The following is a 16,042-nucleotide window of genomic DNA, read 5'->3' on the forward strand; positions in this document are numbered from 1 at the left end:
AAAATCTGCGATGACAGAGGGTCCCAAGTACCGAGCAACTTTGCAAAAGAAAGCAGTATTACTCTGGCTATTTCTGCCCCAAATGTTTCCGAGTCTGTGTTAATGGCAAAGGAATAAACGGACTTTCAGATTCACCAGGGTTAACATGACCCTGTTGCTGTACAGCATCAGACAATTAAATAAGATTTTTTATTTTAAACATCTGAAGATGCAGAAAAATGAGAATGTACATAATATTAAACTTTTAGAGCTTCATTCTAACAACATTCTTCAGATCCTTTGCTTGTGGCTATTCAGACCGGTTAAAAGAAAGTCCTTTCCCCTTCTTCACCTCTGTCCACCACTCCATCACTATCCCCTCTTCACCTCACCTCACATCTTATAATGCTGTCAGGACATTTTAGAAGGGGATAAGGAAAGAAAAATGTATTTTGAGAAAACGTTTCAGTATTCTTTCAAAAAAACCCCCAAAACAGTACTTTGGTCTCAAGGGGCAGAAACTGATGCAGCTTCCTATAAAGGGAAACTCCACACACATAAATCACCTTCTCCTTGGCCACTACCTCACTGCAACACAGAATACCTACACTTCAGAAACAAATTTCTGTTGCATGTATCTTCCAGTTGTTAAAATTAAATAGGCTTTATGAATATTAGGCCAACTACAAAAAAAAAAAAAACAAAAAAACAAAAAATAAAAGGAGCCAATGACGTACACTAAATCCCCTCTTGCTTAAGGCAAACAAGGTCAGTAGCTAACCAACTAATGAATTACACCATAACGTAAAACCTCAAGTTCATTTAGGACTTGTCAACAGGTATCAGACACACACTTACATGATAAAACTCCCATCCCACATGCATTACTGTCCTCATCAGTCTGCTTTTACCTCTGGAACGAAACTAAGTATAAGATCGCAACACTGCAAATTTCCCAGTATGCAGCAAAACAAGAACATGGTTTCTACATAAAACTAACAAATTAATGAACTGTTCAATACTGTAACATAATTTTATCTATTTCCAAAAATTCTCATCCTATTCTCTTACACAAACTGCTTTACTCAAAGAAAGTTACATGGAGAACTTAGAAGCACCAGGAGGATACATGGTACTGTTTCACATTATGACATTCACAGATTAGTAAGGATAAATAGGGAAAAAAATCTCAGTATGAATTGTGTAACTTTAAAAAGTTAATGTGTTCCCTATTAAAGCAGCCGTTATTGTATTTTTGACACTATTTGCAGAGACAGTCCTATTTGTCTTAGCAGAATTTTTCCACCGTCCTCCTGTGTTAAAATTTCCACTAATGCCAATGTATCGGTTTCATCAAAAGTGATCATAGTACTTTGTGGTATTTACAAGTAGACAAGAGAATTCAGGTGTAGGCCTGAATATAGAAATAACAGTAAAGTATTTTATATTACGGTATTTCATGGCCACTCTAGCTGAATCTATACCATGAAATATCAAGGAAAATTAGACTTCACATCTAAAAACTCTTCATCTCTAGTGTTTTTCTCTTCTCTATTTTTCTCTCCCCAACCACCTGTTCCAGACCTTCCAAGTCTTACGTGTATTTTATGTCAGTTTGCTTCAAGTAGGAGTTTCTCTCACAGCAATAAACTGGCTTTTTCTTTTTTTGTTTTAAAGAGTTTTGGAGAAAGCATGTATAAATATTATACACACATAAATAATGGAGCAGGAAGCCTGTCTGTCTTTTTTTTTTCTGCCACTTTGAGTGAGGACAGGAAGCTAACCAAGGTGAAAATGTTTGTGAAAACTTTTGTAATGACAATTAGCCTACTTTCTTTAATAACATTGTTACTTACAAATTAGCAATGCTACGTGAGATCACATACCAATAAAGAAAAAGATGTGAGTTTTAAGATGGGGGAATAAAACTACTTAATAACATTTTTTATTGGTCCTTTCCTCTATTCTTGTTTTGTTTGCTTTGGCTAGATTAAGCTCTTTGGGACATAAAGAACAGTTTTGTGATCTATTTTAACAGGAAAATGCTTATATTAAATGAACCATATTGACATATCCTAAACTGAATATAGGAGCGTAAAAGACAAGACTGGACAGGAAACAAATACAGTATTAAATACATATTAAAGTAAACTTTGAATAAATTCCAGCAGATATGACAAATGAATGTGACGTAAAACTAATTTTGGGACAGAGAAAAGCACAGCAATGCTGCTTTCAGAAGACTACTTAATGTTTGTAAAGTGCTTTGAAGACGAAAACCCCTACATACGTATTATGGCTAAGGATTACCACTGGAGTCACGTGGCCCCTCTGAAATTGAGAATCTGAGGAATTTGAGACAATCTCCAATTCAAAGTCAGAAGAAAGGCACACATTCAAAAAATATGAAGAGTCCTATATGATATGGAATTGCTACGAGTTATACACTACCTTAAATTTTCATAATTTCTGCTACGAATGTTAAAACAGCAGATTTCCATAGGCAGGTAAAATTTGTAAAAATAACTGTCTTCACTATAAATGTTTGACTTCCTTTTGAATTGAGGGAGGGAAAAAAAAAGTAGTGATGCTACTATCAGAAACTGATGGCATTTGTAACTTCAAAGTATATTCTGCCCAGTGATATCAAGACATGTATTGAACTGAGAACTCCTAAGACAAAAAGACAAACTTTTTAACACCACTTGACAGGAAAAAAAAAAGAAAAAAAAAAAAAGAAGCAGCACAGAACATAAGTAATCTACCAATCTGCTGTCCAGTTTACATGGAATAACTCAGAAGATAATCTAGTCTGCTAATTCCTGAAATTTCAAATTGTAGGAATTCTGCATTGCAAAAAGCGACATCACAATTTTTACTGTCATATTCCATATAGCCCAAATTTCAGCAATCCAGTCAAAAGTTTAACAAGTAAAATTTCTGTTAGCATAGAAGAGAAAGAAAATTGCAAATAATCTTCTTCTCCAGAGTTACACTTCAACAATCCAATCACGACTGAAAAAAAAATGCAAAATATTGATTCAATATAATTATTCCCAAGTATTCAGCCATAAAGTCTAAATGCAGAAAACTATATTATCCTGAAGGGATATGACTCGTCCTTGTTGAGTCTACACTTCCACAGCTACTGAGAGGAAAGTGGGGACAGTGGATCCCATAAATTAGTGATTCAGTAGCTGCATTCTTCATGGAAAAAAAGAGTAACTCCCTTACCCCACCTCTGCCCCAACACAAAAGGCACAGAAATACATGTTGCAAAGCAGTAAGGGCTAGAATTTCTTTTAACAAGATATATGCAAATAATTTGTGAAGCTACAGTTAAGTTTTTTTTCTTTTGATCCACATCAAGTACCTGAAACCCATTTCCAAAGCAGTAAAATACTAAATAAAGACAGTGAAACAGAGTCCAGAACAAGTCTCTTTTGTGGGTTTTGTTTTTTAATATAATGAGGAGGGGATAGTTGCTTTATCAGCTTATATTTTGATTTTATTTCTAGTTTGTTTATTATCAGAAGCATTCAGACAGTACTGAATAGCTCTAGTGTTCATATGATTTCAAAGAAACTACGCAAACTTCCCCACCTCATAAGCTGGAAAGAATTGGTCCAAGCCTGTCAAGAATTAGCATTTCTTCAGTGACTTCACGGTAGTTTGTAGTCATGGTGCATGACTGTGTCAGAAGTATTTTCAGTAGCGATACTTTCATACATATATGCCATGAAGAACCTAAATCATCAAACTCAGTCAAGGTTCATGGTGAAAAAAACATTAAACTAAAATCATTAACTTCTTAAACTTGCTCATAAGCAACATTACCTAGCATGTAAAATGAAGTGTTACATATCCACAGCTTCATCTCCTCATGGCGTAAGAGATACAGCACAGGTAATTCCTCTGTCATCTTTGCAGAACAGTTAAAAGAGTTTGGCTTCGATCTTCCCTTCCAAAAGAAAATTGCACTAGGGAAGCAGCATCCCTATATAATAAACCTATATATATATATATACACACACATATATATGAGCAGATTACTTAATCTGCCCAAAAAAACCCCAAATTATTACTTGTTTCATTACAGTGTTACTGCATCTGAACATGCATTCCTTTATTCACCTCTATATTTCTTAGTTGTTAAAGCAATCCAAAAGGTTACGTTCCACATGTTAACGCTCTCTTTCTCTCTGCGGGCCCATAAAACTGAACGGAAGCAGGCAGCGTCTACTAGAATATTCTCTTTTGCCCAAGTCTTCCATGCAGCTACAAAAACAAATGTAAGCGCACCAGTGCTTGAGCTTTTTATCATTATTTTCTGCAGCTGGCCAAATCTCACAAGTGTAATTTAATTCATCAAAAACAGTTTCTCCTGGAAAATCTTTGACACATTCAAATTGTCATCTGTATGTTCCAGCTACTGAAAACTATAATGTCCCTAACACAGATTTTAAGGTCTTTTTTGCTTTTTACCTTCAAGATTTAGCCTTAAATTTTCTTATTGAGGAGGAAAAAAAAAAAAAGAGACTCAAGACGGACTGAGAAGAAAGGGAAAAGTTTAGGTGATACTTGGTACTGTACTTGTCCACAGAAATACAACAAAAAACAACAGTTTTTATATCAACTAAGGACAGCTAATCGGCTCCCAGGTCAATGGCTATTTGTAATTAAGTTAAAAAAAACTAACACGGTATCTTTCTAATGAGTATGAGCAAGTGTTACCTGCAATGCACATGTTTAAGGTGGTAGTATCAAGCTTGCTACTGGTGCCTTAAATCATATGTAGAAGTGAGCAAACACTCTCCACCTACCACTTCAAACGCACCACCTCACCCGTTCATCTTTTCTCACTTCTGTTTCCAATTCAATTTCTTTTCATTACAGTGAATACATACGTCTGTTGATCTTATGGTCAGCTGGATTCAGTACTTACCTCGTGAAATGGAAAGTTGCTTAAAAAAAAAAATCTCAGCAAGACTCCGCAAATCAATGTTTAAGAAGCAAAACCCTTGCAAACATTCTGAGCATGGGAGTTTCTCCAGATCTTTAACGAAAGGAAAAAAATAGTTTCTGCCTGCCCTAGATGTCAACATTTTATACTTTTTGGGGAGTACAATCTATAACTATATAGCCAGTTATATAAACTACAATAGTAGAAGTGAATTTATCACCTAGGTCAAAACTTATGTTGATGTAATAATTTTATTCTAAACAAGCCTACTAAAATTTAGCAGAAAGTGTAGTTACTGTATCTTGCATACTAACAAGTAAAAGTTTCCCAAATGAATATTCAGTGGACAGCTAGTCAGCACCAAGTCACTCAACAGCTATAGCTAAAACTGAACTGAAGCATACACAGCACCTCTGAACGTTTACAAGCACAGGCTCCCCAGATGTTATAAATTACTGTCTTTACCAGTTGTCTCCTGGAAGCGTTGACTTCAAAGAAAACGCAGTGAACAGTGGAGATGTTCACAGCAGGAATTGTCAACAGAACTAAATCCAACAGTAGATCTGTGGATACGTGCATGATCTAAAGAGTAAATGTCACCGAGCTATTACTGCGAGCTGTTACCGCTTGGGTCCATTACAGGGACATTACTTCCCCCTATGCTTCATGATACAGTTGCAGAAAGTCCTGCTAGTTTACTTACAATACATGCCATTTATTCAAGTTTAGCTACTTGCAACAGGCAACAAAACATCATAACCTATTTCCAAGTTACTTGGGGAGAAAAAAAAGGCAAAAGACCAAACTGTGAGTCATTTGCAATTACCAGACAACTCTGAACAACACTGGAGATCTGGTCGTTTCAAGGGTTGGACACAAACTCTTGTTAAAGAGGGAGACATCAAATTCCAAACTTTATTTAGAGGAGACAAGAGAGAAGGGGAAAACCAGTTAATCCCACAAAACCCCAGCAGGCAGTTTGCTGTTACCGACACCCTCCATTTATTGCCCGGATAGCCTGAGCCCGTCCCGTCGCCGGCGGGAAGGTCCACCGGTCCATCAGGTCTGACATTCCCCAAACCACCAGACACAGCAGCATGCAATTCACATCAGAGGCCAGCCCAGCTTCTCCAGCTCGACCAAAACGCCAGCACGAGTTTCCAAACTGGGAACAACAGAAAAAAAAAACAAACCCCCAAAACCCCCAGCTCTCACATACTTTTTGAAAGCGGGGCAAGGGTTATAATCTGCGCGGAGCGGGTCTGCCGGCTCCCGCGGCAACGGCCGCCCCGAGGGGTCCCCCCGCGCCCAGGGGTGCGCGTCCCCGTCCCGTCCCCCCCCCCCCACTTTGGGGCACCCCGCGGGGGAGCCCCGGGGCGGCCGCCGCCAGGTGCCCCGCAGGCCGTACTCACAGGGACACGGTGCGGTTGGGCAGCACGGCGGGCTGCAAAGTTTCCACCAAGTCGCCGCCGCTGCAGACCACTTTGATGCGGAGGGCCGGGCGGCCGGGCCCCTTGGCGCGCTCGGCGGCGCAGAGGCAGCGGTCCACGATGAGGTCGGGGCAGTTCCTGCTGCCCCCGCACAGCCCCAGCACGGCGGCCAGCAGGCAGAGGCGGCGGCACAGCCCGCGCATGCTGAGCCAGCCACCGAGCCGCCCCGCCGCCGCGCCGCGCCGCGCCGCGCATGGCACGCGCCCCGCCGCGCCGCGGCCCCCTCCACGCCCACCGCGCCCCGCCTCAGCCGCGCCTCTCGCTGCGGCCGGCTCCGCTCGGAGGGACCCCCCCACCCCCTTCCTCCTCCTCCTCCTCCTCCTCCTCCCTCTCCGAGGAGCCGCCGCTCCTTTCCTGCCGCAGCCCGTGCAGCCGCGGCGCTGGGCGGACCCCGCGGCGCGCAGCAGGGCCCCCTCCTCCAGCCGCCGCCCGCCGCCCGCCGCCCGCCGCTCACCGGGCACGGCCCCGCCGGGGAGCTCCCTGCGCTGAACCGCGGGGCCTTCAGCCCGCGTTGGGTGTCCGGTCACTGGGGGGGGAAGGCGGAGGAGCCAAGGACGAGCTGCGCAGCGGAGCGGGCGCGGCCGGCACAAGTTGGAGAATCAGGAGCTGGAAAAACGGTGCGGGTTGGGGATCTGGCTGTGAAAACAGCCGTCTGTGGGCACCGCTCCTGAGAAACGCGTGTGCGAGGTGCTGTTCGCACCTCTGGTGGCGGGAAAGGAGTTTCAGGTCGCGGCAAAGGGCCTGGTGTAGACCAAGAGACGGGACAGTCCTCCAGTCAGCTCTGCGCAGACCAGCCGCTGCCATCGGGGAGGGTCGGTGCCGTTGAGTGGCTTCAGACACCTCAGCGAATGCTGCGAACCTCACCTAAATCGAAGGTTTAATCGTTAATCAAAGACTGCTTCACCATCCCTGTCAACGAGCAGATCTCTTTCAAAGAAAGGATTTGCATTTGCGTGTTGTCCGTGGCACTCTGAGGCTTTGGGGCATTATCAGTAGTATTTTGTGACACAATCAGTAACTCTTAGCGTAGATTTTCAGCATCAGCTGCAACCTACCCTGATTTTTTTTGCTGAAAGCGAACAAAATAAATCCAATTTGTAACAGGGACTTCGGTTTTTAATGGGCTTCTACAAAAAGAGTGTGTTCCTTGCCTTCTCTTACTCAAAGGAGAGTCACAACACAGTTCATAGCAGGATCTAGGCCAAAATTAGTAATAGCCTGCCATGGCTGTAAAGCTATTTTAAGAAATTACTAGTTTTTTTTAAAACAATATTGTATTATAGTCCCTTAGGGAAGATTTGTCTTGCACATTTACAATGCCTGTTATCGCTGTGTTCTAATATCTAAAGGGAGCCTTTAGGCATTAAGTTTATTAATAAAGTGATAGAAGGGTTAGTGCCCTTGTGAAATTTCAGGCTAATAGGAACTTTCTCAGGAACAATCTTTTTCTGCACAGTTGTTGATTTCAAGAATCATAACTATTACAACGTCTGTTCTTTTATTTTCCAAAGCAAAGCCATGTAAGGCTTACTGGCAGACAGCAAATGGACTGTGTTACAGGAGACCACTCAATGTTGTAATGGTTGTATTTATGATAAAGAGACTCTAGTAGCATTTACATTCGCAAATGCTTTCTTAGCTTTCAAAAATTCTGTCTCATCCATACTGTTTTTGAAAGCATGAGTGGAGTTTACACATTTATTGAGACATAATGTGGATTTCGTTCAGTGTTAACCTTGCTGAGAAAGAATGGAGTTTTCCAGTCAAACTCAGCCCTAAACACATGCTAGCAGAATTTAAAATTTTTTTCCAACTCACTGATCCTGAAAGTTTTTTTTTTTAAATACTGCTTTATTAAGGAACAAGAAGGTTTACAGTCACATTGAAGCCATCTATCAAATCCTACAGTAAAGGTAGAAAAGGAGTTATTTGTAACATTAGAGGTGAAAAACAAAGGAATCTTCCTCTCCACAATGTATCTGATCCTTTGATTCTTTTTTTTCTTCTTGCTTTAGTACAAAGAAAGAAACAAAAATTTCTGTCATCTTCCCCCTCCATCACTGTCATCTTCAAATATGAAGTAAGTCAAATTTTTATGGTGATTTAGAAGCACAGATGATGGTTCCTGTCCTGAGATCTCACAGCCTAAACAGATCCAATGGAAAAAAACGACCTGAGCATGTACAGATCTTGGTTCTGCTTCAGTTGTCACCAGCCAGCACAGCAGAACATTTAATGCTGGCAGTAGCTAACCATTTTCCCAGATTTTGGAAGATGCAACTTCAACCTGCTCAAGATATGCAAACAACTGACTTGGGAAGGAGATATAACCCCAGAATCCCTTGTAAGATAGATAGGAAGAAAAAAAGTTATGGCACTGCAACTTGAAAAGCAGCCAACATTGCACTATGTTTGGGTTCCAGAACTGCCAGTTTTAGACAAACGGTGTGCCTACAGCTTGGGTGCCTTTGGACACTTACACAGCAGATAGCATACGGTAGGGTGTGAGCTCCTTAGCTGGGTTTTGGTGTGTGCAAAAAGAGAATTATGACTTTATAATGTATATTAAAGTTAAAGCTACTTGGAGAATTTTGGTGTCTCTGCTGTTAAATAGAACTGAGTGAGGATTCTTTAATTTATAGTTGACATTGGACTCTTGAATTTCTGTTAAATCTTTTTAAAACTAGCCCAAAGTTATTTCACACATATATTAGAAGGAACACACTTTAAGATAGCATTAACCGTTTTCTCTCTTGGTTTGGTCAGCAACCAGAATATGATGTGTGTTGGTTTCCTTTTGCCCACAGAGCCAGCCTGGAGAACTTAAGAATCACTTAGACAAACTTCCTGGCAGACAGAAGCATGACCAGAGACTCACTTGAAACATGAAATATTTTCTAATGTTAATAATTTTTTTACAGTTAAATTCCTGGTTTAGTTATTTGATTAAATTGTAGAAGTGAAGGATCAATTTTCTTGGATCAGGGAGGTAAGAAAATGACTATATGTGGCTATTTTCATTGTATTTTTATTTCTGTGCATTGGAAGTCTTAAGGATTTTTAGTAGGTCTGTTTGTGTATGCATACACTGTGGCCTTACAACAGTATTTGAGAGGGAAATTTTGCCCAGTGGCTGAGTGTGTAAATGTTGAAAAGGAAGATAAATAAATTCAGGAAGGTGGTTCTAAAATGATACTACCCTGAATGAAGATCAACAATATAAAAAGGAATCAGAAGTTAGAGAAACAGGTGACTGATTAAACTACAGGTTTACATTACATTTAGATCATGTCCCCAAGCACAAAACACCAGCAACACCTGCTTAGCATCACAGGACATTACACAGCAATTAAGTAATGAGCATGTGTTATACAATAATAGGAAATATGGGGAGGCAGAATGTAAATAAGTCAATTTGAATTTTGTCAGGATTTCAGAATTGTATGTTAGTACTGGAAGAGAGCCATGGAAACTTTAATAACCACAAACCATCGGGGCTTTTGTTTTATTTCATATCCAGAAGTTGGCACTCCGTCAGCCCTCTAATTCCTTGAATATTGACCCTTTGTTGACAGTAGTGAAACAATGAATCATTCACCCCATTTCCTCCAGCGCCTTGGTATCCCAACGCTGAAATCCCGTCATGGCTCTGTATCTCATGCTACTCGTCACATCAGCACAGCACCATGTTATGTCTGTAAGCCTTTGCAATGAAATGACTGAAAAAATAAGCCTAGAAGAGATTTGGCCTAGAAAAAGTATAGGTAAAGTAACAGGGAGAAAAACAATCCAGAGCAGGTTTCCACTGGGATACTTGGAATTCTGTGAAAAGACATTATTTGAAAGGCGATAGAGGAAAAAAGCAGAAAAGCATGCAGGAAAACATTCACTTAGAAAGGACCCAGTGATTTTTAGCTTCACACATAGTGCACTAGTGCAGCAGTATTAGAGGTAGGATAGTTCTTTTCCGTAAAGAGCTCATTTATGCCGCTGAGGATTTCAAAATAAAGATAATAAAACAATAAAAGCAAGATTGTTCAGAATTGTTACCAATCACTACAAATAATTGGATAAAACGGAGTGCGGAAACAGACTCTCAGCAAAACGTCCTGAACCTATTTCACAAACTGAGTAATCTTTTAAGGAAATGCGGAAACTGAGTCATTCAGAACTGGAGTAATCAGAGCAGGGAATCGTGTACCAGGGGAACAATGCTGTGTTAGAAAGAACTGACAAAACAGGATTTCCATTTCTGCTGTTCTGCATTAGCACGACAAGAAACACCTCTGTATTGTTTTTATGATAAGAAAACATAATCTAAGAAGCCCTCAAACATCATTGCGTTGTTTTCCCTCCACTTATATTTTGCATCATATTTACAGTTATAAATACAGTATTCTATCTGAAATTAAAATGGTTTTGACACTTCTGTCCTTGCAGGGTGACAAGTTTCCGAAAAAGATGCATTGAACTTCTCATTAAAATGAGGAGGTCCTTGAAGTCAGAGACCTCTTGTGAAAAAAAAAATGGCTTTATTTGTTCTGCGGCAGAGCAGACACCAATGAAAAATTCTGTTAGAATCTAAGAACGTAGCTCTGAACTTATACACAAATAATGATAAGCTATCAGTGGGGAGTAGAATAATTATCACAAAATTATCAACAGTGAAATAAATAAATAGTATTTGGAGAAAAGTGCTAGTGTTAGCCATTTCTCAAAGCTGAGCCAAGTTTTTTCCAATGAACACCTCAGAGTTATTGCCAAATAATATAAAATCCTCCCCCCAAAATAAAATTCATACCTATATGGGAGATGGGAGTATATGTCAGTGTAAATTTCTAATGGCCACCAAATGCAACTCCAACTGTTATGAAGTCCCTCAACTGCCTCAGAGAACAGATTGAAATTGTTCCAAAATGCTATTAATGGCACATATTTTTTAACATTCTAGCCTTCCTCTTTTCATGCTGTTTTATTTACTTGCACAGTAGCGGAAGAACAGCACTTTTGCATGGTCAGCCAAAGGAGAAGCAGCTTTTTTTTAACTTTGTACCTTCTGAGGTCTCAGATGGAGTAAGGTTAATACTGCAAAACAGCACCGAAAATTGAAATGCTGTCCTACGGAAGGCAAGGCAGAAAGTACAGAGGGGATGGCAGCTGCCTTCTGTCCCAGAGACCCAGACATCTATTCCTGCAGGAATGCAGGGCTTTTGGGAAAGCCACCCTCTTTCTCTCACACGTGGTTTTAAGATGGACTGGGAGGACATATTTCTGGATGTTGATGTACACATGCCAGTGCTTCCCAGTGTTTTTCATTCCTAAAAGATGAGAATTCCGAGTGAGTTACCAGCATGCCTTGTATCAGAGAAAAAGGGAGGAAAAAACCACAGAAAAAAAATAGCACCCTGAAAACTGTCTGGTTTTCAGGTGGAAAGCCATTTCAAACTTTATTTTGCTGTCATACAAGAGTGCTTTTTCTCTCTGTCTTCTCCCTGCATAAATAAGGTCAAATGAGTCTTTTCTGCATCTCCCTGAATTGTGAAGATCTCTTAATACACCCCTCTGTACTTCAAGAGTTGGCAGCTTAGGTATGTCTTCATTGCAGAAGAGACATGAAATGGTAAGTGGATATTCTAAGGTCAGGAAGATGACAGTGGTCATAGACATAAATAGCAAAAGCAACACCAATTTGTGCAACTTCATTAATGGTCTTTAAGTACACTTTATAGTAGTTGTTAATGGTGCTTGGGTTTGAAGCACAGTCAGAGAATGCCAGAATGATTTATGTCAGAAGGGAGCTCTGGACATCACCTGGTCCAAGTCCACAGTTAAAACAGTGCCAGATTTTAAAGTACATTTGGTTGCTCAGGGCTTGTCCAGTGGCATTTTGAATCGCTACACTACTGGGGATTTCATAGCCTCTGGGCCCCACTCCAGTGCTTGACCATCCTTGCTGCAAAGAAATTTTTTTCCCTTAGCACTCAAAATAATTTCCTTTGCTGCAGATTGTATCTGTTCCCTCTTTTTCTTTCGCTGTGTAGCTCCAGAAAAAAAAAAAAGTCCAACTGCTATGTTCTCTTCAACTACCCATTAAATAATTGAAGATAGCATTAAGATCCTCTGTTTGCCTCCTCTTCTCCAAGCAGAACAAACCCTGCCCTCTCGCCTTTCCCTTGAGCGTCAGGTGCAGTAGCCCACTCAGCAATCTCACTGACCCTCTGACGAATTAAAGCCAGTATATCAATGTCTTTTTTGTATGACTGTGTCATCTTGTGACAATATATGAATGGTGCAAAATAAAAGTAGTTATTACTCAATTAGTTCCCTTCTTAATCATCTTAATGGCAAGGATAGTCAGCAATATTTCTGGGTTACTTGCTATCAAGCGTCCAGTGAATTAAAATGACAAATTAACCTAACCTGTATTTCACTGCTTTCTGTTCTATTCACTTGGCGCAGAAAAGGGAAAAATAACAATTTATAATCTGAAAGACAATGATTAAAGTAAGAATCTCATTATACAATAGATGCTTAAGACAGTCAAATGTTGCATTGCCTGTTACATTTTGCCCTTGTCACTCAGTTATTTGGAATCCTATCTGAATGCCAACAGTAGTATTATAGAGAAGATTTCATGCATAGCTAGTGGTTCTAATAACTAGCTTATTTGTTTTGAAATGGCCAGGTGAAATCATAGCGAAAAGAAATTGCAAAGATTAAATGAGAACTTTTACTTATACATAAACAGAATTTTAAAAAATAAACTATACCACGGCTTGAACCAATTTTCTAGAGAATTTAAATAGATTCCTATTTTGTGGCCAAGTTAGAAAGTCCATTGATAGAAGTTTGAACATGAAAAGCCAACAAATCCAATTACCACTAACAGCTGTGCAACAATTCTGCTAATATCAATAATCCCTCAGTCCAACTACATTCTAACACGCTTCCATCTTTCTCTAAAGTGCTTCTGTCAAAACAAATTTCTGTCCCCGTTCTTATAAGCAGAAAGTCGCATCTATTATTTTCTGCCTGCATGTTCCCACTTTCGTTTCATTTCCCGCTTCAAGCTACTTGAAATTGTGTCAGTCACTATTACATGCTATTTCTTTCAAGTTGCTTTGGAGAGCTCATGTTTTCCTCAAAAAATTCTCTTCCTCAACTTAAAGGTGGTTTAGAAAATTACCTCTTCTGTCAGGTAGATGCCATCTTCCCTCCGTTTCCAATGTCTTTTAGGTTTCTCAGAAATTCTTGAGTTTGCTTTTACACTTTCTATGCATTGTAGGAGAACTAGAACGTTGCTTTGGTCTCCTCATACAAAAACATCAAGAATAATGTATCCGCTTCACAACCTTTCAGTCACCATCCTGGTTTTTAAGAAGCACTATGCCCTTTTATATCATTTGTCTTGGTACTTTTAGAAAGGAAAACCTTAGTGTTAAAAGAAATCATAGTACTGCATAACCACAGTAGTATGTACAGCAACAGCAGCAAATGTCAACCAAAAAAACAAACACTTGAAGTAGTATTACAGGAAGGGCAAATAAAAAGCATATGTATTTGCAAATCTTAATTGCTGTTAAGCATAGCATAGAAGATTCATGAAAACACTATCGCTTTTAAAGGGCTGCACCTACACCTGAATCTTATGGTATCAGGACTAGATGCTGAGAATGTAGCTGTTGCCTGAAAACTTGGAAATGCTAGTACCCAAAAAGCCTACTGTGGAAACAATTTCACACAAAAAAATCCTTCTAAAGCTCTCTAAAATGTTATGACAAAGAATATTAGAATGAGTTTAAACATCTGTGATTAAAAACCCATAAATATACTACTTGAATAAGGATAATATTCTGGAAAATAAAATAACTGGCAAAGATCACTGAAATTATTTCTGTTTATCATTTGTAAAGCTCTGTGTCCTACACGTATTAACTAGTATTGGACACTAAACCAACCATAAAACAAGTTGGTGAGGGCTAGTTTTTAAACAAAGACTTCTAGCTCCTGAGAATCAGTAAAAAGCTATTATTCTTCATTCTTTTCTTGTAAAATGTACCATTTTCCCACTCTATTTCCTAACCTCCTCTCTTAATATGCAAGCGCATTTGGACTACTGAATCACACTCCAGAATGGCAGCAATTGGTATGCATACAGTGTTAATTGAGTCAGGAAACATTCCTTACCAGATGGATATGGATTTTTGTGAATGCATAATGGCCCTTTAAGAAGCTTAATAGGAAAGTATGAAACCTTTTACAAACAGCATTCCAAAGCAAGATTGCCAAAAGCAAGTGCACATAAATAGCTCAGACAATTGGAGCTGTATTCTTGCACCCATCCCCAGTGACAGAGAGGGGCTGCTGACCACGCACCATGGTTTGTGCTAGCTTCCCGCTCTGGGCTGATCCTTAAGTTGCCCTCATCTTCTTTCAAACACCAGAAACGTAGGTTTTGTCCTCTTTGGCAGAGCTCTGGCATTTGTTAGTCACTGAACATAGCTTCCCACTTTCCACACAGGAGTAGATTTTTAAATCCTGCACTTGTTACAGAAGCAGCTGCAGGCTGGTGCAAGGATCTGGGCCCGCTGTGCTGCACACATGCCCGCTCCAGGCACAGGGTGTCCTGTCCCCAAACCAACAAGAAGAGGAAGAGGGGATGAAATCCAGCAGGATGGTGGTAACTCAAGAAATAGGACACAAGCACCTCAATTTTACATTCTTCACTGGGCCAGGGGTGCAGTTGCTTTCTGATGCTGTTGAGCATTGTAATGGTAGTTTTGAGGAGTCTCCTGTAAAGAGCCATCTACATAATACTATTCATTATCTGTTTTCTTTATCTATATTTTCAAAAACATGTGTATGGCATATGTTTCTCATCGTTGAGTACGACCTTTGTTTATTTACACTTTTAAAAACTCTTGACTACTGCCAGACACTATTAAAAATAAACATTTCTAATTGTTTTCATGTTTTATCCTCCCCTCCCCTTTCCACCCAAGTCTGACAGGATGAAACATTGTTTTTGCTTGGGATATGGCTACTTCTGCTTCCCGAAGAAAGCGGACTAGAAGGAGGTTGTATACATATTATCAGCATAGTTTCATATTCGACAGTCTGGAAACAAAGCAAACTACAATCTCCCAGCCCCCTTTACTACAGGTCTCCCCATTCCCAGGATCTGTCTTTGGCTGAGGGGGCAGAAATGAGTACTGAATTGCTCTCCTGCCTTTAGCCCAGCCAAACCTAGCTCCTGCTTCCCAGCAACACAGCCTCAACACAAGAGGCTGTCTCCATTTCCCGTACAAACAAATAGCCAGACCGTTCAGTGTAAGGTGGGTTTTTGCTTCCGCAGGCAGAGCAAAAGCCTTCGGCATCCAAAATGAGTTGTGTTAACAACTAGAATGAAAGATGAGAATGTCACTACTGTACAATACCCCTTTCCACCATCTATTCATCATTTGTGTTTCTGTCTTTGGAAACAGACACTTTTACTCCTTTTACTCTGTTTTCTTTTGCTGAGTGTTTTGGGGTTTTGGTGGGGGTTGTTTTGGTTTTGTTTTTTGTTTGGTTTTTTTTAATGGGTTTAAGAATCTGATTCCAGACCTAG

The 16,042-nt window shown here is 40.1% G+C and overlaps 1 protein-coding gene across 1 annotated transcript in view; it reads right to left on the reverse strand.

Moving 5' to 3' along the window:
- ADGRA1 (adhesion G protein-coupled receptor A1) overlaps positions 1 to 6,592 on the reverse strand; it is a 294,207-nt gene extending 287,615 nt beyond the window's left edge. Inside the window, exon 1 of the mRNA XM_075423515.1 lies at positions 6,355 to 6,592. Within this exon, the coding sequence (XP_075279630.1) occupies positions 6,355 to 6,575 (221 nt within the window). The 5' untranslated portion in view covers positions 6,576 to 6,592. The remainder of the gene's footprint in view (positions 1 to 6,354) is intronic.
- Between the last annotated feature and the right edge of the window lie 9,450 nt (positions 6,593 to 16,042).

Source organism: Opisthocomus hoazin, chromosome 6 (genome assembly GCF_030867145.1).
Source record: "Opisthocomus hoazin isolate bOpiHoa1 chromosome 6, bOpiHoa1.hap1, whole genome shotgun sequence".
NCBI classification, from domain to species: Eukaryota; Metazoa; Chordata; class Aves; order Opisthocomiformes; family Opisthocomidae; genus Opisthocomus; species Opisthocomus hoazin.